The sequence below is a fragment of the Mixophyes fleayi genome, chromosome 2, assembly GCF_038048845.1.
Source record: "Mixophyes fleayi isolate aMixFle1 chromosome 2, aMixFle1.hap1, whole genome shotgun sequence".
In the NCBI taxonomy this organism is placed as follows: domain Eukaryota; kingdom Metazoa; phylum Chordata; class Amphibia; order Anura; family Limnodynastidae; genus Mixophyes; species Mixophyes fleayi.
Genome location: NC_134403.1, coordinates 265,648,963 through 265,674,486, shown reverse-complemented (window position 1 = coordinate 265,674,486; position 25,524 = coordinate 265,648,963). Strand labels below are relative to the sequence as shown.

The window sequence follows — 25,524 nt, the reverse complement described above, 5'->3', positions numbered from 1 at the left end:
AATGAATGACCGATGATCCACACCACCTTAGCTGGAACACCATCACCTGAAATCAGAAAAACCGTGTTAACAAACATGCCTTGAAGTTGGGAAGACAGCCAGGTTTGGTATAGGAAGGTATGAGAAGAATAGTACGCGGAAAATTCGATCACAAGGGGGGGGGGGGGGGGGGGAGGGGAGGACACACATATGGGGGGCAGACCACCCAGGCGAAGGTAAACAACACCCGGAAAAACCCCGGCAGCCACCACTAATCAGGACTTACGCCCAGGGAAACCCGGGTGAAAATCCCTTCGCGCCCCCACGTTAAAGCGGCGAGCGGAAAAGCCCAGGGTAGCCCACCAAATGGAGGGAAAGATGGGATGGGTAGGGGAAATGGGATGGGACGGTTGAAGACTCAGGAGAGAAGTAGAGGTAGAAACGAAAAAACTGTAAAAACCAAATTGATTAAACATTACAACATCAGTCAACAACCTTGTCAATTCTAACATATGACTTAAAAGCCGCAGATTTCCATCGCCCCAGTGCTTTTATAGCTTCGCTAGAAGAACCTGCCAAGGCAGCGGATGTAGCTGCACCGATCCTAAATGAGTGTGTCCCGTATAATGTACTGTTTAAATTAATAGACTGCAAGGTACGTTTTAAAATGGTCGCGAATTGATATTTTGTCAACGGTATACCATTAGCGTGACACAGAAACAAATTAGCATGAGGTCTTTTACTCATAAACAATGATGCTAACCTGACCGGGCAAATAAGACATGGCTGCTGGGAGGTTAACTGGACCCATGATCCCCTGCCGCTTTGGTCAGTCTTTGATTTAACTATTTTGCAGGCTAAGATCCCTTCGCCCAGACTGACATGCTCAACTCTCAAACCTGACTCCTGATGTCCCCTGGACCTGGCTACCAACTCTGAGATGCGAAAGGCTCCAAAATAAGCCATGGAAAAGGCCAAACTAAATAAAAGTTTCTCGTAACTATCTAAGGTAACCAACCCCACATTCCCTATCAGATCTTCCAAAATGTTAGAGGTAATCGGTAAACGGGTATCGGCATGAGAGGGACGGACTCTCCCCCATCCCCTCAGGGCCTTATTAATCAAAAATCCTTTTGTGACGTCAGGGTAACCGTGCAGCTTAGCCATAAATGATATCCCGGCCAGGGTGGATGCCATAGTAGTCCTTGAATCTCCCTCCGAGTACCTATCCCACATAAAGGCTAGCATGGCATCTTGCTGACCTGCCTCTGATTGGTCCTTTTGTCTGCTGAAAAGCAACCACCGTCTCCACGCCGACTGATATGTTTTCAGGGTGGAGGGAGCTATTGCTTGTTCCGCGAGCCCTCTTATGCCGGCTTGATGATCTGCCAAACACAAGGGGGACACGGGGTACCAACATCGTCCGCTTGAGGAGCCAGGTTGCGAAACCTGCTCCAATGGAAACGAGATAACGCGTCAGCTAGGCAATTCTGCACCCCCGGGACATGTTCCGCCCTGAACGAGATGTCATACTGTAGACAGCGCAGAACTAGGTGACGCAGCAGCGAAATTGCATGTTGGGCCGAAGCGCTCTGCTTATTGATGGACTGGACCACCCCCATATTGTCACACCAAAAGACTATGTGCTTACCCCGCAAAGCGGGAGCCCACAGTTCGATTGCTACCACAATCGGGAACAGTTCGAGAACCAACAAGTTCTTAGTGATACCGTCCCTATGCCACTCCTCGGGCCATTCCTCCGCACACCAGTGTCCGTCGAGATAAGCCCCAAAACCGGAAGCCCCTGCAGCGTCCGTGAACAAATTGATTTCAGAGTTTGTTACCGGAGGTGACGGCCAGATACGCTTGCCATTGAAACCCCTAAGGAAAATGAGCCATATCTGCAGATCCTCCCTAACCACTTTGGATAGACTTATGATTGCGTGTGGCCTACTCCTACCTGCCGTGGCTCTTTGCAGCTTCCTACAGAAAACCCTCCCCATGGGGATCACCCGGCAAGCAAAGTTGAACCGCCCCAACAAGGACTGTATCTGCCTCAGGGGACTAGCGTTTGCCTCTAACACTTCCGCAATGGCCTCGTACATCTTAGTAACCTTATCCTCTGGGAGCCTACAGAACCCTGCCTTCGTGTCGATCTCGATCCCGAGGAATGATAGGCACGTAGTAGGGCCCTCTGTCTTGTCTGCTGCGATGGGAACGCCTAACACCCTAAACAACGCCTCCGTGGAAAAAAGGGTATCACGACAACTCGTGGAGTCAGGAGGCCCGATCACCAAAAAGTCATCCAAATAGTGCGCAATCGACCGACACCCCGTCCCCGCCTGAATGCACCAGTGCAAGAAACCGCTGAATTTCTCGAATAGTGCACATGAAATCGAACAACCCATGGGAAGACAGCGATCGATATAGTATCCGCCACGATGCCGAAAACCCATGAATTGATACGACTCGGGGTGAAGGGGTAACAATCTAAAGGCCGATTCGATATCCACTTTGGCCAGCAATGAGCCCCTGCCGCATTCCTGCACCAGGGCTAGAGCCGATTCAAATGACTGGTAACTGACTGAACTGAGATTAACGTCAATAGCATCGTTAACCGACTGACCAGCGGGATGAGACAGGTGCTGGATAAGTCTAAACTTTCCCTCTGTTTTCTTGGGAACTACGCCTACCGGGGACAAAATGAGGTTGGTAATAGGAGGGAGTCGGAACGGGCCGATCATGCGCCCCAAACCAACCTCCTTGCCTATTTTCTCGTCTAGCACCTCCGGGAAAGCGAGCGCAGATTTTAGATTCACCGGAGCTGCTGTGGAAATGCTACCCTGAACCGGAAGTTTGAAGCCAAAATGGAAGCCGTCGTGGAGTAGGGCCGCGGTCTCCCTATCATCAAACCACGACAGCCACTTGTCCAGCTCGGCCAGATCAATTGGCGATGGCCCCTTGACTCGGCAGAGTCGAACCAGCGCCTCTTCCCCTTCCTCCACTTCCCCGAGCCTTGGCACACTCGGTGGCTGGATGATGGCCGCCGCAGGCTGTACAAGTGTGCCTGAATCTGCAGAGTGAACCTCTTTGACAGGCCCCTGCATTAAAATCATAACACCTTCCTTTCGGGGGGAGGGCGTTTTGCGCCCTCCCCGGCCCTTGAAACCGTCTACCTGCGCTACCCTCTGCAGTCTGATTGCTAGGCCTCATTAGCTCCAACCATGTGTCAATGTCCTTATATCCGAGCGGAAGCTTCTCTCGCCCGCTCATCCGCTTCCTGAAAAGCTCGTCATATGCTCTCCAGATTACCGGGCCGTCCTTTATGAACATCCCGCTAATCAAGTGCATATATCTCCACACCTCCGCTTGCTCGCTGGGCCTGGACTCTAGATATATTGTGGCGAAAATGGAAAATGCATTCGCCCATCTAGAGAAGGATCTGTACTTCTCCTCCCCCATGCCCGATTTTTCACAGGCTGCTGCCAGCGCCTTCTTATCCTCACCGGTTAACGAGTACATATCCACGTACTTGCCCCTTCTGATTCTATCCCGCACACTGGGCCTAATACCGTGAGTGATCTCAAGGGATTCTACCTGCCCCAACTCGCTACGGACCGCTGGTAGATCTGTGTCTCCTGACTGGGATGCGTGCTTACCCCGCTTACCTAGCAATTCAGTCTCCAACAACTTAATTAGTTTCCTGGGTCTATCACCCGAGCCAGAGGACTCACTATCTGTGGAGAGGACGGGTGAATCCAACAAGTGTGACTTATGTATAGTAGCGGAACTGGACTCACCAGCAGGAGCAGGATTCCCATCACCGACAGATGTCTGCCCTAGCGACACCGCTGTGGCCTGTCCTCCTGACGTGTCCTGGATCACTTCCTCCCTTCGTTCTGCCGTCGTCTGATCCTGAGCCTCAGCACACGGACGGTCGCGACTGCCGACCCTCGTCTCCGGATGCATAACAGTAGGCTCTGAAACGGAAAGGGGGACAGTTATCTGATGTCTGGGTAAATAGTCCAAGCGCCGCCGCGCCGTGTTACTATCCCTATCTTCGGTAGAGAGGTTAGGGGCTGGCCCGCGGGCCGTACTGGGGGACGCTGAAAATGACTCCCGCCTCCGCTCTAAGCGGCTATCCCCAAGGAGGGGAGGGGGCCCTGAACCGAAATTACCGCCGCTGGAATGGTGATAATCGACTACGAAATTGTCGGACCTACCCCCCTGACCCCCGTAATAAGGCCCCCCCGCCCCGTACCCCGGGGAAGAGGCCCAATGAGACGTGTATAGGCGAGACGCTGGAGGGGATATACGCTGTCGTTGAAAATAGGGCCACACCGGCGCCTGGGTGTTGTCTCCAAAAACTCTTGTGTGTCTGGCGGGAAGTGTGCCCCCCCCTAGTCGGTGACGGTGGTCCCCGTGAGGTGGGGTACGGGCCTGGGACATGTTGGGACCCTGATGATCCCTACCTGGATTAGACCCCCATGCAGATGCCCCACTACTATGGGGGAGAAATGGGCTGGGAGGGAAGGACAATTGATGGGGGGCAGGAGGGTTGTGCTCCTGATACCTAGCCCTCATTGCTGGTTCAGGGGGGGTGATGGGGCATAGGGTGTCTAGGGCCTGGCCCCTGCTCCTGACAGGACTGGGGGCATATCCGCCTGCCGTGGGAGGGGGGGTGCCTGCCTGCCACTGCTGGGGCTGACCGCTGCTGTCACTGACAGGGCCGCTGGCTGACCCTGCAGCCAGCCATGCCGAGGAGTCTGCGTGGCGGGACCCGGCCGGGCGCGATGGGGCGCGCGTTCTGCGCATGCGCGAACCGGCCGGGAGAAGAGAGGGGGTGGCGCGGCCGCGCCGTGCGGCTGTAACAGCGGGAGGATGACCTGCAAGGGGGGCCAGAAGCGGGGCACCGCTAGAGGTGATGGCTGGATGGAAGGAGGATGATGGAAGCGAGGGGGGAGAGGAGGCAAGATGGCGGCGGGAGCGAGGGGGGGAGGGGGACCTGAGGCGCGCCGGGCGTGGGGCATTTCTCCTAGGACGGGGCATGTTGGCAGGACAGAGGAGGACAGCGGGGTGAGCAGGGAAAGCGGAGAAGAGAGGGAGAGGAATAAGAGGAGAAAAAGGCAAGATTTGGGAGAAAGGAAAAAAGGCAGAAAAAAAAAAAAGAGGTTGAAAACGAGGAGAGAGAAGGGAATAATAGAGAGGAGCAAAATATAAAGTGAAAGACGAGTGCAGATAGGAATAAAGATAATAGGCAATGAATAAATCCACAAGTGGTACTTATCCGTTTCTCTTGCTGCTGGGTCTCCTACAGGAATCTCGTGCTGCAAGTGAACACAAGCAGGAAGTGCAGCCTGCTATATTCTACCAAGGTCCCTCCCAGGTGAGCAACCATTGGCTGGAACCCACCCCATGACATACTACACCAGGTAATTACTCAGCTTGTTACAAACCCTGTCGCCCTTTAAGTGCGTTCGTCCTAAAAGCCTCACTTGTCAGTAATTGAGCTTTTGATTGTTTGGAGAGTTTGCCCATAACAAGAAGGACACAGAACTAGCTGTTGGAATGATAGCGATGATGGGATCAGTGAGCATAAGGGTGTAAGCTGTGTACATCTAGTAAAGGAAAAGAGTGAGCCAATGGAGGAGTTTGTACATTAAGATGTACAGGAAGAGAATCTATCACTGTGAATGATCGGAACTTGGACTTTTATGCATAAAAGATATTCTTATAATTTGGAGCACCAAGCCTGTTACCTACATTTTAAAAAATACCCATTGTCTTCCCTTCTTCATGAAATTGAACAGCTACTATTATTTATGGTGTCATTTTTGTTTTTTTAACATTTTCTGGATATACAAGTAGGAGAGCCCATACTTTTTTGTTTATACCTTGCTTGTACTTAATTTTATAAAATAGTTTGACTCAAAAATGTTTTCCTGTGAAATTTGAATGGTATCTGGTAACACTAGTTTCATAAGATTATTACTCTAAGTTTGGCAGGATTTGCACAAACTGTTATAGTGAATAGTGTCCCCCATATTATATTTTTCTTGTTTTACTATTTTTTTTGTAAATAATGTATTGTGCCCACATGAGGGGCAGTTGTGACGTGTTTCCCAATCTTCATTTTTCTTAAATGCAGAGTGAACCAGTTAGTGCTGTATGCATGTTAGGGAGATGTAGGTGGTTGGAGGGAGGCGCTAACTAGGCCCATGTGACCCTTAAACTGGCCCTGCCCATAGCAGCCATACCCTCTGCAGTGGCATTAGTTACACCACTGCTGATACCATTTATGAATTGATGCGAAAATGCGCATGATCAGGGACTTAAAATAGATAAATTGTTAATGAAAGTTTAGATAACTGTAGATTAGCTGCAGTGACTTTCAGTAGTCCTAAAAACAGAAAGACTGGAGTGCATATAACAAAGTCTTCAACCATAATCACTGTCTCATGTCAAATTTGTGATAGGTTCCTAAATAGAGTTGATAGATTAGCTTGATATGTAAATGTGTAAATGTTACTATTAGTTCCTTTATATAATGCAGCAATTTAACTCTAGTGGCCCTTTAAGTCTAGTTGACGCCATGGCAACAGCATTAGAACCTCAGTCATCATCACTGCATGGCAGGTGGTCAAGGTGATGTCAGTTGTATATATTCAAACTGGCCGTGAGCTCTGGTGGCAGACAGCTCACACATCACTGTGACTGGCGAACCTTGGATTCATTGCTATACTGAGAGATTTACTATCTGCGCATTTTATACTATATTACCTATTTTATACATATATTTATATATATATATATATCTTTATATTTTATTACATTGTATATTTGTAATTAGATTTGTTAAGTTATCTATAGTATAGCATTTATTTATAACATATATTGTGGTTTTAGTTTACCTGTTTAGTATTTAATCTTGTATAATATAGTGTATCGTGCTGATTGTCCCTATATTTCTATATTTATTGCCCATTTTAACCCCCACCTTCTTTTTTAACTTCTTTGACGTTGTTTGTCGGGTGTGACGGAGTTGCTGAGAATGGACAGGAGGTAAGTGCAATAAGTCAGTCACTACAAATAGAAGGTTATGGGAGGAGTAGTAGAAGGGGTCACTCTGGTAAGAGGCTAAAAACATTGTGATGTTAGCTGTGGGTATAGTGTCAAATATTATGCAGATACACAATATTACTAACTGAGTGTATAGATGTGTAACTAAGTGTGGTATAGACAGTTATAGATCAAAAATTCTCCATAAAAATGTAAGCAAAAATAAAGCATTCATCCATGCACTCAGTGTGCCGATATGACCCTCAAAATGTGGGACAACTTTATAACCATCCAGGTGCATTAGATATTGGTATGTGCATTATATGTCCCAATATCCATGTGATATAAATATTCACACACAAAAATAACACATGAAATACTGACAGTCTGGTGCCCTCTCACTCTTATTATTCAGTTACAACATAAATGGAATAAATAGTACAAATAGTACAAGGAACATTTTACATTTAAAGAAGGAGATAGTTGTAAAAGTTTAGTAGCTGAATTTTAAAGTGAATTTTTTATTCTTTTCACCATGTGCATTTCCATGGTGCAATCCTGCAAAGTAGCTGCATGTCCATTTTAAATCAGCAGTTCCCAAAAGCAGCATGTGGCCCTCATGTTCTAGGTGAGGAGATAGGTGCAATTCTGCATAAAACATTGAACTATAGGGTGCATTTATGGATGCTAAATCACTTATATTTAATTTAAAAATAAGTTTTCATTCATTAGAAGAAAGACAACAGAAGACAATCTGAACTCTGCAAAGAGAAGGAAACTATATGTAGACCAGAGACAACCTCGCACTGCTGACCCTTCTCCTAGCCTGGGACAAGTGGAGAAAGCGGCATTTTACAAATTGCTGGGTATGACTTATTGTCTTAACATGTATTAATATTTATTAAGGACACAAACATTTATTAGGGCCACAATAGACACTTGGAAAACAATAAGTTTGGTTATGCAAAATACATCCACACAGAAGCTATGGAACATGGGAAATCTGGCAGAAAAATCTAAGCAGTAGGACAAGCACTGATGGGGGGATATTTATGCATTAATTTGCAAAAACAAATAATTTTAAAGTGTGAAGTAGAACGTGTACAACTATCAGCTTATCACACAATATGACCTTAGGGATTGAGAGACGCTTTTTATCATCATCATCAGTTATTTATTTAGCGCCACTAATACCACAGCGCTGTACAGAGATCTCATTCACATCAGTCTCTGCTCCATTGGAGCTTACAGTCTAAATTCCCTAACACACTGTCAGGCGCCGTCCGCACGGCCGCCTGACTGCCTGACCGCGCGTCTGGTTGCTATGCAACCAGACGCATCACTTCCGGATTCCCCCTGCCTGACCCCTTGCTGTATGACGCGCCCCGTTGCTAGGCAACGGGACGCTATGTAGGATTCCCGGCGGCAGGTATGACAGCGCTGCAGCGCTGATGCTGATTGGACCTCCACACTATTTAAACCTCTTCCTGCCCTCTAATCAGTGCCAGAGTATCAGGTCTTCCTGCCTCCAGCGTTTGTTTGTTCCAGTTGCTGTATTTGTCCCTGACATTCCTCGTGCTGCTTGTGACCCTTTTGACCCGGACCGTTTGACCACCCCTATCTGGATTCTGCCTTTGTACTGCACTCCTTGAACGTTACCGACCCGGCTTGCCTCACCATTCTTCTGGATCTCCCTTTGTACCTCATCTACCTGAACGTTGCTGAACCAGCCTGTCTGACAACCCCTTGTATCTCGCTGTGGACTCTAGGAAGGACCGCGACCTGCGTGTCCCTGCAGCGGAGTCCATACTTCCTTGCGGGGGTTCCTGGTGAATACCAGGGGCACGTTAGACTCCGCGCCTTTCTCTGAGTTGCGCCAACAACAGCAGGTACCTTCTACCAGTCATACACCCACTACCAGTCGTGACAGTATACTCTGGCCATGACAACGGAGGGGTCTGGTGAACCGTCTGCTCGTGACCTACTCCTGCATTTGGCTCAACGAGTGGAGCAACAAGAAGCAGCCCAAGCGCATCTTCTACAATGTGTCCAAGGGATTGCTTCCCGCTTCGATACATTTCAGAATGCTGTACCCGCTACACCAGCCATAACCTCTGCGGCATCCACAGCATCCAGTGTGGTTACGGTCTCTACAGCGGCCTCCGGTGTACGCATCCCGACACCCGAAAAGTTTGACGGTGATCCCAAGAAGTGCAGGGGCTTTTTGAACCAATGTGCCATTCAATTTGAGTGCAACCCAGGGGCCTTTTCTTCAGAACGCACCAAAGTAGCCTTTCTCATCTCCCTCCTCAGTGGTCAAGCCCTTGCCTGGGCCTCACCTTTATGGGAACAAGGGGGTCCACTTCTTAACAACTCCAACTCTTTCATTGAAGCTTTCAGGAAAGTCTTCGATGATCCCGGAAGAGTTGCTTCTGCAGCTACCAGCTTGTTAAACCTCCGCCAAGGTGACCTGTCCGTGGGGCAATACGCAGTTCAATTTCGAACCCTGGCTTCCGAGTTAAAATGGAATAACGAAGCACTGGTGGCAACCTTTTGACAAGGTCTGGTGGACCGGATTAAGGATGAGCTAATTTCCAGAGAACTCCCGGCTGAGTTAGATCCTCTCATCTCCATGTGCATCAAGGTGGATTTGCGCTACCAAGAGCGCACGCAAGAACGCTCTCCCGGCAAACGGTTCATACCACGGCTAGCACCCCAGTTCCAAAATCCCATCCTGCCAGTGGACGAGCCAATGCAAGTAGGCCGCTCTAAATTATCCCTTGAAGAGAGGGAGAGACGCTTCAAACAACGCCTGTGTCTGTATTGCGGAGATCCGGGACACCTGCTAAGAGTTTGTCCCAAGAAACCGGGAAACTCTTCCTCCTAAACGGTGGCGGGGAGGCCGTTTTAGGAGAATCCACAGTTGCTCCCTATTCTAAAGAAAATTCCCCAGAATTTCAGATGGCTGTCATCCTGAGCACCCCCAAGGGTACCTTTTCCACCACAGCCTTTGTGGACTCCGGCTCCTCCGGGAACTTCATTTCGGCAGATCTAGCTTCGCAGCTCCAAATACCTCTAAACCCATTGCCCCAACCGTTATCTCTGACGGCAGTCGACGGAAGTCGTGTCACTCACGGCTCCATCTCCTCCGTGACGTCTCCTGTTCGGTTGAGGGTAGGAGTACTTCATAGCGAAATGATCCAACTTTTGGTGTTGCCGAGGTCCATTAATCCCCTCATCTTGGGGCTACCGTGGCTGAGAAAACATTCTCCTCAGATGGATTGGGACCACGCTCAAGTCATGTCGTGGGGTTCAAGATGTCGCTTTGAATGTCTGTCTAGAGTCTTGCCTCCAAAATGTCAAGTAATGGCTCATTCCGAGCTAACCCACCTTCCCGAGGCCTATATAGAATTCCAAGATGTATTCAGTAAAGTGGAAGTGGAGATCTTGCCTCCTCATCGTCCCTGGGATTGTGCTATTGTTTTATCTCCTGACCAACCCATCCCTAAAGGAAGGACCTACCCTCTATCTCGTCCAGAGACGTCAGCCATATCTCAATATATTTCAGAAAACCTGAGACGGGGATTTATCCGCAAATCCACTTCCCCAGCGGGTGCAGGGGTTTTTTTTGTCAAGAAGAAGGATGGGTCTCTTCGGCCTTGTATTGATTATCGTCCTCTCAACCGCATCACTGTCAAGAATCGATATCCACTACCCCTCATCTCCGACCTCTTTGACAAACTCAGTGGATCTCAAATCTTTTCCAAACTAGATCTCCGTGGGGCCTATAATTTGATTCGCATCAAAGAAGGAGACGAATGGAAAACGGCCTTTAACACCAGAGATGGACATTTCGAGTACCTGGTGATGCCCTTCGGCCTCTGCAACGCCCCAGCCATCTTCCAAACCTTTGTTAACGATATCTTCCATGACCTGTTGTACACTTCTGTGGTAGTGTATTTAGACGATATATTAATATTTTCTAAAGATCTGAAGACTCATCGGGAACAAGTAAAGGAGGTCTTACGTAGACTCCGGAAACATCACCTCTACTGCAAGCTGGAGAAATGTGTGTTTGAGATCAGCCAGGTACCTTTTCTTGGTTTCATCGTGTCGGGTCAAGGTCTTTGTATGGATCCCACCAAGGTGTCAGCTATTCTGGACTGGCCTCAGCCACAAGGCCTTAAAGCTATTCAAAGGTTCATCGGCTTTGCAAACTATTATCGCCAATTTATTCAGGGATTCTCCACCATTATAGCCCCCATTACAGCCTTAACCAGGAAGACTGCCAACCCCAGGGTTTGGCCCTCGGAAGCCATGTCTGCCTTCATAATGTTAAAGAAAGCATTTTCTTCAGCCCCAGTTCTGTCCCAGCCAGATCAAGAACGACCTTTCTTCCTAGAGGTAGATGCATCCTCTGTAGGCATTGGGGCGGTGCTTTTTCAAGAGTCTCCGGCTGGCTCACACAACCCGTGTGGGTTTTTCTCCAGACGATTTCTTCCTAGTGAATGTAATTATGGAATAGGGGACAAGGAGTTACTGGCCATCAAGGCGGCTCTGGAGGAATGGCGACATCTGTTGGAGGGGGCTATATTTCCTGTTACTGTGTTTACCGACCATCGGAACCTAGTGTTCATTCAAGAGGCTCGTTGCCTTAATCCTCGGCAAGCCCGCTGGGCATCCTTCTTCGCTCGATTTAACATGAAGCTCACATTCTGCCCGGGAGCCAAGAACGGACGTGCCGATGCATTATCTCGCTCATTTGACGATTCCGACCGTTTAAGACCGTTGGTTCCTCAGCATATTATTGATCCTGCTAATATCGTAGCCCTTACTAGGACCAAAACGTCCTCTCCTCCTCCAGGCCGGTCATTCGTGGAACCCCATCTCCGGCTCAAGACCCTGCAGTGGGCTCATTCATCCCGCATTGCCGGCCATGCTGGAATAAAGAAGACAACATCGCTGCTTTGCCGACGCTTCTGGTGGCCTAATGTACGTGCCGATATTGGTAAATTTATTGCTTCCTGCACTACTTGTGCTCAACACAAAACTTGTAGAAGAGTTCCGGCAGGCCTTCTTCGTCCACTCCCTATCCCCGATGCTCCTTGGGAAAGTGTGGCCATGGATTTTATTACGGACCTACCCCTCAGTGCAGGGTTTACCACTATCTGGGTGGTTATTGATCGATTTTCGAAGATGGCACATTTTATTCCTCTAACTGGACTGCCCACGGCCAGTCGTTTGGCAGATATCTTCATCAAAGAGATATTCAGACTACATGGTTGCCCGAAGGAGATCATTTCGGACCGTGGAGTCCAATTCACGTCCCATTTCTGGAGAACCTTTTGTAAGAGATTGAACATAGAATTGAAATTCTCTTCGGGATATCATCCGCAAACCAACGGACAGACGGAGCGAATCAATCAAGATCTCGAGACATTCCTCCGCTGTTTTACCTCCGACAACCAGAATAAATGGTCTCAATTCCTTCCGTGGGCGGAGTTCTCCCATAATCAACACATTCATGAGTCTACCGGATTCTCCCCTTTCTTTATTGTATATGGAAGTCATCCTGTGTTTCCGGATCCTTTTCCAGTGTCCTCTTCACCGGTTCCAGCCGTAGATACTCTGTATCGGGAGTTTTCTCTCATTTGGGCTAAGACTAAGATGGCTTTACTCAAGGCTACTCAGCATCACAAAATCTTTGCAGATCGTCATCGGAGGGCCACTCCTCTCTTAAAGGTGGGAGACCAAGTATGGCTATCCACCCGGGACCTAAGACTAAAGGTTCCTTCTATGAAGATGGCTCCTCGATTTATTGGCCCATACACCATCATGCAAGTCATTAATCCTGTATGCTTTAAATTGAAACTTCCTCCTTCTCTGAGATGTCATAATACTTTTCATGTCTCACTACTACGACCACTGGTACTCAATAAATTCTATCGACCTCCCTGTCGTCCCCCACCAATACAAACCTCTTCTGGAACTGAATTCGAAGTCAATCGGATCTTGGCCTCTCGCATTCTTCGTGGCAAACAGCAATTTCTTGTCCATTGGAAAGGATTTGGCCCAGAGGAGAGATCATGGGTGGACAAGCAGGACCTTCACGCTCCTAGAATTCTCAAAAAGTTCCTTCAAACAGGAGGAGGAAGAGGAGGGTATACTGTCAGGCGCCGTCCGCACGGCCGCCTGACTGCCTGACCGCGCGTCTGGTTGCTATGCAACCAGACGCATCACTTCCGGATTCCCCCTGCCTGACCCCTTGCTGTATGACGCGCCCCGTTGCTAGGCAACGGGACGCTATGTAGGATTCCCGGCGGCAGGTATGACAGCGCTGCAGCGCTGATGCTGATTGGACCTCCACACTATTTAAACCTCTTCCTGCCCTCTAATCAGTGCCAGAGTATCAGGTCTTCCTGCCTCCAGCGTTTGTTTGTTCCAGTTGCTGTATTTGTCCCTGACATTCCTCGTGCTGCTTGTGACCCTTTTGACCCGGACCGTTTGACCACCCCTATCTGGATTCTGCCTTTGTACTGCACTCCTTGAACGTTACCGACCCGGCTTGCCTCACCATTCTTCTGGATCTCCCTTTGTACCTCATCTACCTGAACGTTGCTGAACCAGCCTGTCTGACAACCCCTTGTATCTCGCTGTGGACTCTAGGAAGGACCGCGACCTGCGTGTCCCTGCAGCGGAGTCCATACTTCCTTGCGGGGGTTCCTGGTGAATACCAGGGGCACGTTAGACTCCGCGCCTTTCTCTGAGTTGCGCCAACAACAGCAGGTACCTTCTACCAGTCATACACCCACTACCAGTCGTGACACACACACACAGACACAGACAGAGAGAGACTAGGATCAATTTTGATAGCAGCCAATTAATCTACTAGTATGTTTTTTAGAGTTACCAAATGTGCCTCTAATGAGAGTGCCCCATATTCAGGTTGCAGTACATAAGTCCCTTGATAAACCATGGTGTCCATCATCGGTATGCGCCATTGCAAGGGATTTCAATGGGAACATTCTGGGAATGCTCCAATATTTACTATCTTGCCAGTGGTAAACTGAGATTTTAGCTCCCAAATCACATTATATGTTTCATAATGCAATATTTTGATTGGAAGCCAAATTCAAGACAATGGAGTCCACAAAGCTTCTTCTTTAGAAGGAGAAACATTTCAACTAATCTTTATATTTTAGTATAATGGTGAATATGGAGAAAGGATACAAAGGGCCACAATACATGTAGAGGGAAACAACAAAACAAAATAGCAGCAATGTCAACATAATAATAAAATATAAAAACAACAGCTATATCTTCAAATAATATCACCCTCTCCAAAAACAAATACCAAAAGAAATCATTTGTTGGGTCTGTTCCCCTCCCCACATATAATGAGGGAAACAATTTAACTTTATATTAGAGGTACTAAGTACTTGTAAGTAAAAATAAATACAATTATCTACTTCAAGATCCAAACGCCCTAAAGCCAAATTTGGCTGAGAGGGGTCCTAGACCTTAAGGACAATCTTTGGGTGAGGTACCTAGTGTTTATATTTCCGGGCCCAGATTAAATGTTTGCAGTGTAGAAAGGTGGAAAACATCACTACTTTCTTATGGTGCATGTATGCACTTAAAGGAGTTATTTGAGCCAATAAATACCCTGCAGTCTTGCTTCACAGTAAGAGGTCAGAAAGGATTCAGTCAGCACAACCAGAAAAGAGGTGCGGCAGCAGCTACACAATCACAAGAAGCATGAGTGGCTCAAGGTGCCTTTAAAGCAGCCTGGTGGTGCCAGTATACCCTCCTACAACTGGGGATATCACGTTGGTCTAGTTAGCACTCAAACTTGGTTAGTTGCTGTTTTGGCCAATTTGTGCCAGTCAGAGTAGTGAGTGATAACTAGCTTCTGACAACCAGCAATACCCTATAAACCAAGGTGGCAGAGTAAACACTTTGCATCATGATGCAATTTCAATTTTAGTATACAAAATTCTTTTGGAAGGTACAGTCTAATATGCTACATTACTACACGTATAACATATTGAATAATGTTTTATAGGTAACTGTATAGAAAAGCAGGTGTCCATATCAACCAATGAGATGCTGTCATTTTCTAGTATTTTATGCATGAAAGGAAATGTCTGAATGGCAGCTATGGGCAACATCAACTCTTCTTCACAGTTACCTGCAAAAAAGTTACTATAAATATTCCCCACTAAATCATATAAGACTTGAACATTTCTTGCTTATTATTGCAGAGCACCCTACCATCTACAGCTTTCTGACAATGGATTCGTGCCTGAGAATGTCAGACAAGGTATTTATTTCAATGTTACTTAAGCATTACTATTTTATTCCATTTGCACTCAATAGTGTGTAATACATAGTGATCAGTCTGGTATTACCTTTCACCATGGTAGTGCAAATTGACATAGTTAAAGGTAATGTCTGATTGTTTGGATTTGGTTACCAAAGACTGTCTCTTCCAGCAAGAGGTTGTGTTGTGTCTAATGTTATCTGTAATGTGTTTATACACTCACCTACATTCCTGATTTTAAAATCAGGACATTTTAAGCCATGTCTCTGATCTGCTCAGCCCACATATAGATTCACCAAAACTATGCCCCCAATTCCTATAGCCATGACGCCAATTTTTGGGAACTCAGCCTTTTTGCCAAAGAAAATGAAACAGAGTCCATGGACAATAGGACTGTTGGAGGATATACATATGTATTTCTCCATTCTGACTATGTAACTGGTATTTGTATTCTAGTACATACTGGCAATGGTGTTGGTGTACTTCCGGAGAGCCGGCCTATCTGTGAGGGAATACACCTGTGTCAATTTTTACTCCGCACTGTAAGTATTAACCCTTGTTGTCTAGTCATATACAACTGGAATACAACATGAAATATGTCCCAGAAGAACGTTTTAGCCAGGGTCATGGTTTATATAGTCTCCAAGTAAATCATTTACTGCATGTCCAGACAATAAAATATATTGTGTTTGAACTAAACTAAAGCCCCCAAATGACACAGGAACTATGGGTATGATATCAGTTCAAAGCAATGTACAGGATATGTAATACATAATGAGAAAGATTCCCCTCACTCTACCTAATGTGCTATAAAAGAAAAGTAGAAATGTAGGCAGCTTTCAGCACTACGGGGCAGCACTCTGGGGTATATTTAATATTGAAACACTTATCATGGCCATAAGTCTAATCATTAATCGCAGTTTATAGTGACAATATACATATACTTATCTCAGTGCTTCAACATTAATTTATCAGTTGAGCGATACTCAGCTGTGATAGAGAAAAATATGCAGAGTGGTAAAAGTTACTTATCGCTCTAGATACCCCTGTTCTCCTCTGAGCATGTGCGGGGGGCCCAGCACACACGTTACTAGGAACCCTGATTTTACCACATACCTTCCAGACACGCAATAAATGACATCTATTGCCAATACATTAAACCCCCGGCTTCAGCTCCTTCTTCTGTCCTTCCCAATCCCCCGTTGTATAACAACCACCTGCTCATCTTCTATGTATACTCTCTACCATTTCCTGCTCCACTAATGCAATCATACATTTTAATAATCACACAAACCATTGTATTCCTAACTTAATATATTTTGACTTTGATCCATATTTTTTTAATAACCACTAGTGAGCTATTTAGTAAGAATAATTCACTAGGCTTTCGATATATCTAGTGTTTGGTTCTGAACTTCTATATATGTTCAATTGTTGGTTTATTGTTATATTTCTGTCTGTTCCCCTTGTACTCAATGTTATTAGAATAATGATAAAAATGAAAATAAAGATATGAAAAATATGCCCTGTAGATATGAAATATGTTATATTATGTCTGCCCTGCCCCCATAAAGTACAGTTTATTTGTGTTGGCAGAAGAACAGCGCCATTTATTTCTAAAATCTATTTACTAATGATATTTTTCATTGTATTCCTTCTACTAATGCCATCCTGAGATGTCACTAACAAAACAGAGATTGTGTTGGATACTTGGATATATGATAAATTAGACTGGAGTGGTTATTGTTGGTGGAAATCTCATTAACACATTAAGCAGGGTAACAAGATTTCTTTAGAGCATTTTCACCAGTAGATGGCTCTACCTCTATGATAAATACACCTCTGTCTGTTCTACACCACAGTGTATTCATAGCCTGCACATGTTTTATACACCTGGTGGCTATATGACAGAAATGTATCTACTCCTTATGGTCTTCTGTTTCTGTAGGGTGCTTGCAAATAAAATGGAGGAAGAAGAACCATCGTACCGCACAATCTATTCCTATGCTGCACAACTTATACCATTCCAGATGTTCCTGAAGAATACCGAAGCCATGTGGGTCAGAATGCAGCTCCAAACACTTGTGACTCTGGAGCAATGTGAAGAGGTGTGTAAAATAGTAGGATAAGTAGAAGTAGAAGAAATTCATGGACCACTATGGGATTCAGCGGAAAAACATCTCTTATAAGCATTGTGCAGTATAATGTATCTGAAAACAACATGTTGCTCCAATTTAACAAAATTAACTTGCAAAGCAGTTTGGAATAGTAATAAGTATTATGATTTACACAGGGATTCTGTTTAATTATGTTCACACAGTGGAATTACTAGACTGTGCCCCAGGGTTGTAGGCTCATTGTCCTGGGTCTACTTTTGTCTAGTTTTAAATTTCCTATCACTGCTCAGTGAGCGCACAGCTGTCAGCACTGTACCGCCAATGACTGGGTACAGCAGAATACATGTAATTGACTCCCAGATTGTAGCAAGGATGAGGGGACGTGCTTCCTAATGACACCATGTGACATTCTGCAAGCCAACCTCACATCTTATGTCAGTGTAGCACCACATGCAGAGAAATAAGGACTGCAGTTGAGAGTAGCATATTGTCCACCCACTGCCTCCATTGCCTACCACCTTCTCTATACACACAGCCAGAATAAGTGAGTCTCCTGGGGGACAATTGGCTCAGAGATGTCACTTGATGGGATTCCTTATAGACTGATGTAATGTGGGTGGGGATCGGTGCACATAATTTTCACATTCGGTTCTATTGACACAGTTAAAGCATATGGGAAGCTCTGGCAAAGTTGTGGATTAATTGTAATACCTACCTGGTAGGGCTTAATGTCAAGCCGACATAAAAGGGAGCTCTCTCAAATTATTAATTGTTATTCACCTTGCTCAATTAGAATGCCATAACGAGCACACATTTTGTGACACAGAAAGCTGTGCAGGAAGTGTTTCTAAGAAAAGACTGGGACACAGCAGAGACTGTTGTAGAGAACCAGAAGGTAGCAGTAATGTGACTATACTGTACTGTTACATATAATTAATGATGAACATTTGACAGTTAAATAACTACCGATGGGCATTTCAGCTGTAAATCATAAATTATTGCGGTAAAAAAGACTATATATGAGCATAAAGTCAAGTGGGAGACTGATCTTTCTAGGGGATTTTCTGCAATTGAAAACAGTAAACTACCCAACATTAAGGAACGTTAAACAAAATGAAATTGTCCCTCTGTGGATGGGGATGTCTCTTAGTATTTCCTAGTATTATGCTCTGAATAACTTAAGGGTAAAGTATTGGCTCAACGGGCTATTGTCATATTGTCACTTGGAAAAATGTCAAAAAAAATTTAGTCAAGTAAAATTAAAAAAGGAACGCTTTTCTCACTGTGAATGGAAAGCTTTTTCAACATTTTCCTATTGACAATATAAACTAAAAGCACTGTATTCCAGAACAATGGAGGTCAACAAAATGTGGTTCCCAATAGCATGTTTCGCATATTTGACAGTGCCTGAAAACAGATTTTGAAGCCCACAAGATGTGCATCTCTATTCTAGAGTATGGATGTCCAATCAGCAGACTTTGAGCCAAATGTGACCCCCAAAATCATCTGTGTGGCCCTCAGGCTCCATATGTTGAATCACAGTTTTTTTTGTATTGTTTATTAGGTGATGAGAGCTGAAGACCACTGGGCTTGGCAAAGGAAACGTAAAGACCATCATGGCGGAGCCATAAGGAAATATGCCAGAAAACCTTGTCACCTCTGTAACCCGCCTCAGCCCTTCTATTTCCCTTTTGCCTACCCTAGAGTAACACTTTATTACATTAACATACCAACATTTTTCTGGAATCCCAATTAAACATAACTCACATTAATTAATCAGAAAATAATTCTTAGAAATAGAGTATAAAGCTAAACATGTAGATACAGACACAACATTATAAGGGTAAATACATCCTAGAGATACTGAGAGAACTGTGATAAAATTAAATAGTCATACACAATGCCCAGCGGTGATTGCAGGGACTTTTTATAGATTTTTTTCAGGTGTATTTTTGGCCAAACGATTAAACTAAATGACTCTTATTTCATAAATACTCAGATATAATAAGATCATCTATGATAGGAACAATGTAAAACCAGATATAATAAGATCATATATATTAGACACAATGTAAAACCATTTTATACGGTAGATAATATATTATAGTAAAATATGACATGCAATAATTTAGATAAAAGATGACATAAACAGCAAGTAGCAAGTGAAGTATCTTTAATGAACTGATAGAAACACACTTATACGTAGATATAATGATAATATATGCTAGGATACATCAGAAAAAGACAAATTTAAATAGATTGAACTAAACAGAATAAAGAATATTATTAAAACAGTCAATAATCCAGCTACTTGAAGGTAAAATATTGTATTGTATAGGACAGTATGAGAATAAGTGGTCTGATTAGGAAGATGTAAGAATAGTGAATAGATTAAAATAAAGTAAGATATAATAACATTTTTGCAAACACTATGATAAAATTTAGTAAATATTGAATAAAAAAGAAATAAATTATTAGAAGATAAAGAATAATGTTAGGTAGGATAGGTTAGGGCCCTGCTGCAAGAGTCTACCTTGACGTGGTGGCAGGCTTAATAATTTTTTGGTCAAAAATATGCAATTGTGTGGTAATGTTGCATCTCTTCAGCTCTTTTTACCTAGTCAAATAAAAGTAACATATGGATCACATTAATATAATGATTGTAGAAAACAACTAACACCAGCATAGTACATATCTTTAGAAACACTTGATCACATTCTTATGTTTTCCTTGGTGACCTGCTCACCCTTCATCACTGAATGTTATTGCTGACATGTATTCTCTTAAACTATGCTTGTTTACTAAGAATACCCCTTATTCCTGTAATTGCATGTTTTCATAATGTAAATAATTTTGCTTGAAAAAAATATACAAAATAAAATTTTTCCATTTTCTCATACTTGCTTCTTTATGCCTTTCAATATTAACTTTAGAGATCTGCACAGACATCCGTATTTTTGTTTTGGTTTTGGTTCTAAAGCATCTTATATGTCAGACACCCTAATATAGACAGTGTTGGAAAGTTGACAATAATGACATTGACAGTTCAACTGTAGACAGTATAATTAGATCGACAATAGTATCCCTAACCCTGTAATACTGTAGACACCTGAATTGCCCACCTAATATTGTTGACTTTCTGAATAGCGAACAAATGAATGCCTAGCTGTTGTCTGCAGAGCATTTAACACAATATGATAGACCAAGGCCATAAAGTAGAATAGTGCAAATGAAATTGTCCTTGGCCCTGCACACACTCCCACCCATATGTTAAAGAGGATTTGCATAGTATAACAAACCAAGCATTTCATCGACTGGGAATGCCTGTGGCTGAAGTGCTTGATTTGCTTTGGTCCCCACAAAAGAGAACATATTGACTGTTTGTTGCTGAACTGAAGACTAGATAAGGATTTTAGCAATTTACTAATGAACATTTTTCCTAACAGTGGTCACCTTCCTCTATTTTGACAATGTCATCACCCTCATGATGATCCTCATCACTGATGTCAAGATGATCATCACAAATATAAGTTCATCCCCACTGGAATCTAACTTTACAATGGTGTTCCTCATACAATTTGTTTTTCATTTTAGTGAGCAACAGTTTTCTTACACTTTTGGGAAGTTGTCTCCTCCGATGATCACTCACAATGTTCCTGGCTGTACTAAACACTCTTTTTAGTACACACTGGAGGGTGGAGAACCATAGCTAGCTTGTACAAGGGGCTCGAAATTTCCTTTTTTTCCTCACGGAATTCAAAGCGACTGTCTGAGATGCTAATTTGTACATTGTCATGAAAGTAATCCTCCACCATTCCCCTAATGCAAGGTGTTTCAGATGGAAACATGGTAGAGGTATCAATATATTTGGTAATTTTTTTAAGCCTAACAAGATGTCTTTAAAACCTGGGTTGACTCATAATCAGTGACAGTAGTATTTGCAGGAGAAGCTCAAGCAGAGGACGTGTCATGTGCTACTTGAGCCGACAGCTTGATCACATAGAGTTGTTTGCATCTTTGAAGATTTGTGTCAGTTGGAAAGAAAGACATTACATATGACTTAACTCTAGTATGATTTCCAAAATGTAGTGATCCAATTTCAAGATACTGTAAACCCTTGGGTCCTGACAAAGTGAATCAAGAACGTGATCTACATGGCCAACATACTTGTCATATTTGCTAAATTGTATTTCCTCCTTCAGCTGCTTTTCCACAGGTTTAGGGATTAGGGACATGACTTGACTCAGGCTGGCAGTTTCTGAACTCACTTCATTTGTTACAGTTTCAAATGGTTTGAGTAGCTTGCATAAAACAGAAAGTAAGGTATCATGTCCCCCTTTCCCTATTTCATGACTTCATGTGTAGGTCATGATGGCTAGTTGTTGTTCCTTTAGTCCATTGTTTCCCAAACCTGGTCCCCAGGGACCCCTAACAGTGCTTGTTTTCTATATCTCTTTACTGCAGCACAGGTGTATTCATTGTTGACTGACCCATTTTGAAAGATCCACAGGTGGTACTAATTATCCTACTTGTGACCTGGAAAACATTCACTGTTAGGGATCCCTGAGGACTGAGTTTGGGAAACACTGCTCTAGTCGCTGAAGCATATAAAGTATGGAATTCCACCTTAATACTAGCTCTTGCTTCAGTTAGTGGAAGGCAGATGATATTTTATTTGCAGCTCTGCAATGTTCTACATGCAGTCGCTGAATTTTACAGGCCAAGGACAGCATCTCCTGCACTGACCTCTCATTTTTGTATGAAATTCTGCACCACCAAGTTTATTGTGTGTGCAAAGCATGGTATGTGTTGAAACTCACCCAGTCGTAATGCACACATAATGTTTGCTCTGTTATCGGCAATAAGAAGTCCTGAGGAGAGTCTTTGCCGGGTTAGCCATTTTGCTATGACATTCCTGAGTTCTTCCAACACATGGTGGAAATTAGACTCTCCTTAGGATTCTGTGAGTGCCCAAGTTATTCTTTATCCTCAGCTTTCTTCTCATGCACTAATGTGGCTGTTTTGGAAGTGACAGACCTACAGTCTGAGCGAGAAGATGGTGCCTGGGAAGATAAGAAAGATGCATGTCCGTGTTGAATACTCTCTGTTACAATGGGCATTCTAGTATAATTACCAGCAGTAGAAGGACCCCTATCAGCAGAAAGTGGGCGTAGTCTGATAATTTTATTGTCTCTGCGGGTCAGTTTCTGGAATGTTAACTATTTAAATTTTTTGGGACAAATCACCAAATTATTTTTATTATAATTATCTTTTATTTATATGGCGCCACAAGATTTCTGCAGCACCGTACACTATACAAACAGTATATCAGAACAGTAAACCAGTAATACCATGTCTTCAGAGGTATAGCGATTATAGTGAAGTTTGAGCAGAACAGTAGGTAGCTAGACAGTAGGAAAGAGGGCCCTGCTCATAAAAGCTTATCAGAAACTATTCTCTGAATCCGTATATCAAGAGCTTATGTTTTCTTTTAGACTGACAAACAGTGTTTGGATTTTGAACTTTTTTACACTTTGTTTCCGCAAGTCATTTTTTACTAGTCAAGGTTAAGAAAGTCCTACTACTGCCAGTACCGGTACAGGGATGCTCCTGATCTGTAGACTGATCCATGGATGATAAGAGGAGTAATGTGGCCCGTAACATTTCGGGATATTTCTGGCATTCTGCCACAGCATGTAGGAGATTGCAGCAGCTACAAGAACAATTTAATTTGTCCTGCCACCAACTTAAGCAAGAGGTGTTAACAAGGTGGAATTCTACCCTGTACATGCTTCAGAGGATGGAGGAACAGCGCAAAGCCATACAAGCGTATTGCACAAGCCATGACATTCGGAAAGAAGGGGGAATGTATTTCAGTCTTGCACAGGGGAAAATCCTTTCTGTGTTTTGCAAGATTCTGAAACCATTTGAAGTTGTGATGTGTGAAGTGAGTTCAGACACTGCTAGCTTGAGCCAAGTCATTCCCTTAACTCGACCTTTGGAAAAGCAGCTTGAGAAACTGAAAGAGGAGATGAAAGAAAGCAATTCCGCAAAGTATGTTGGCCTTGTAGATCAAGTACTTAATTCGCTTCGCCATGATCCAAGAGTTAATAAAATCTTGAAATCGGATCACTATGTTATGGCGACTATGCTTGATCCTAGGTTTAAGACCTAAGTAGGTTCTTTGTTTCCAACTGACCGAGATCTGAAGAGATGCAAGGAGCTCCTGTTCAGCAAGTTAACCGCATGAAAAGCATATTGTGACCTGTGAGATGGTAAAAATTGAATGGAAATGACTGGAAATTAGTGTTAATGAGGTTAATAATAATGTAGGTATAAAATAATACCTAAATTATGTGATTTTAGCCTAAAAAATTGAATTTTGTAAAAAATAACAAAACCAAAACACGCAAGGGCGGTTTTGGCACAACCATAACCAAACCCAACACCCGAAGGTAATCCAGATCCAAAACTAAAACCAAAACAAGGGGGTCAGTGAGCATCTCTACTTAAAACCATTATGCACTTGCACATAGGCTTTAGCAGATGACATAGAGGGTCTAGTATCCTCATGACTGGTGCCAGGAGTTGCTTGGTGCTCCTTCTCTTCTGTGGACTAATCGGAGGCCATATCGATGGCACTCAGCAATGTGACTGCAGACTGGAGAGTGACAAGGACACTGCCACCCCTCCTGTTTCTGAATGAGCAATGGCACACAGCTATGTCTCTGGAGACTGATAAGAACACTGCCACCTTTCCTGTTTTCTTTGTGAGCAATAGACCTCAGCAATGTCACTGGAGAGTGACAAGGACGATGCCAGAAGTAATATATATATTGTCAAAATTACCTAAGCCTGCTAACCTTTTTTTATTACATTCTTTTTAACAGCTCAAGTAAACAGCCATATTGGCAGCCCCCTCACCTGGATATCCACCCACCCCTCTCACCCTGCTGACAATCCCCCATGTTTTCTGTTTTATTAGAAAAAAATCAAAATATATATATAAAAAAAAGTATAGAACTTATTGACAAATTTTAAGTGGTTGAGTTTATTTTTCTATTTGTTTATATAGTAAAATAAAATTGTTCCAAACAATGGTGTGTGTGTATTTTTGTAAAAAAATTCAAACGTACAGTATATTCATTTAAATTTGTACCATAATGACATAATGAAGGGACATTTTTAATGTAAACTAATATCCAATATACATTTGTCCCTTTCTACTTTATATTCACTCCCAGACATTTTTAGGTAACAGGGCTAAAAAAAATATGACATTCTATTATTGTAATGAACAAGGTTGACAATAGTTTGCATTCAACACACACTATCATGGGCACAAAGCCATTATACCCAGCGTTGGACTGGCCCAGCGGGGTTCCAGGGAGATCCCCAGGGGTACCCACTACCCGATGACCCCGCCTCACTGCCTCTGCTGTGCTCTGATTGCCTGACACAGTAACTCAGCCAATCAGAGCATAGACATGTCCCCTATCCATACTGCCATGAAGGAAGCTGGAGCAGCACAGCAGGAAAAGGTAAGTGTATGACAAATGTGTGTGTGAGACATGTATGTGTCAGTGTGTATGAGACATGTGTATGTCAGTGTGTACGAGAGAGGTTGTGTGTCAGTGTGTATGAGACATGTATTATGTTATGTGAGCACTGGTTGCATGTGTAATTGTTTAGCTGTTATAGTCCTATAGGAAGGACATTTCCTCCTATATTAGACCAATCATCTTGATGTGACACTTATCTAGCATATAGGACAAATTATTATATGTTCTGCAACATCTTCACATATTCAACTGTGTGTAATAATGTATATTGTTAGCATCCATTTATCTGTGTCTACAATAGTTCATTAAATGTATTTATTTTACAGAGCATTGGTCGCTGGAAATTGAGGGGACATGTTCTACCCATGCACAATGCCATCCTACTGATATAATTAAATATAAGTATCTTGCATTAGATGAGGGTATTACTTCACATAACTGTACATTAAGAATCAACACTAATTAATTAATTAATTAATCAGCA

General features: G+C 43.7%; 1 protein-coding gene and 2 long non-coding RNA genes across 3 annotated transcripts; 2 read left to right on the top strand and 1 right to left on the bottom strand.

Annotated features, from left to right (window-relative positions):
- Positions 1-441: 441 nt before the first annotated feature.
- Positions 442-4,063, bottom strand: LOC142138967 (uncharacterized). Its single transcript, XM_075196152.1, has 2 exons — positions 3,780-4,063; positions 442-1,364 (listed from the first exon to the last, which is right to left on the bottom strand). The coding sequence occupies exons 1-2, from the start codon at positions 3,946-3,948 to the stop codon at positions 463-465; spliced, it is 1,071 nt and encodes a 356-aa protein (XP_075052253.1). The 5' UTR covers positions 3,949-4,063; the 3' UTR covers positions 442-462.
- A 2,898-nt stretch (positions 4,064-6,961) lies between these two features.
- LOC142140384 (uncharacterized) lies at positions 6,962-15,379 on the top strand. Its single transcript, XR_012688442.1, has 3 exons — positions 6,962-7,041; positions 7,771-7,904; positions 15,303-15,379. It is a non-coding gene; the product is annotated as an uncharacterized LOC142140384 (long non-coding RNA).
- A 448-nt stretch (positions 15,380-15,827) lies between these two features.
- Positions 15,828-20,019, top strand: LOC142140382 (uncharacterized). Its single transcript, XR_012688441.1, has 3 exons — positions 15,828-15,903; positions 17,310-17,469; positions 19,043-20,019. It is a non-coding gene; the product is annotated as an uncharacterized LOC142140382 (long non-coding RNA).
- The last annotated feature ends 5,505 nt before the right edge of the window (positions 20,020-25,524 follow it).

What these genes read in the sequence shown, in the direction of transcription:
- LOC142138967 (XM_075196152.1), bottom strand. Translation starts at nt 3,948, where the DNA reads ATGCATCCGGAGACGAGGGTCGGCAGTCGCGACCGTCCGTGTGCTGAG. An exon ending in TGGGAATCCTGCTCCTGCTG is followed by an intron (nt 1,365 to 3,779) that starts GTGAGTCCAGTT and finishes TGTGTTTGGCAG; the next exon opens with ATCATCAAGCCGGCATAAGA.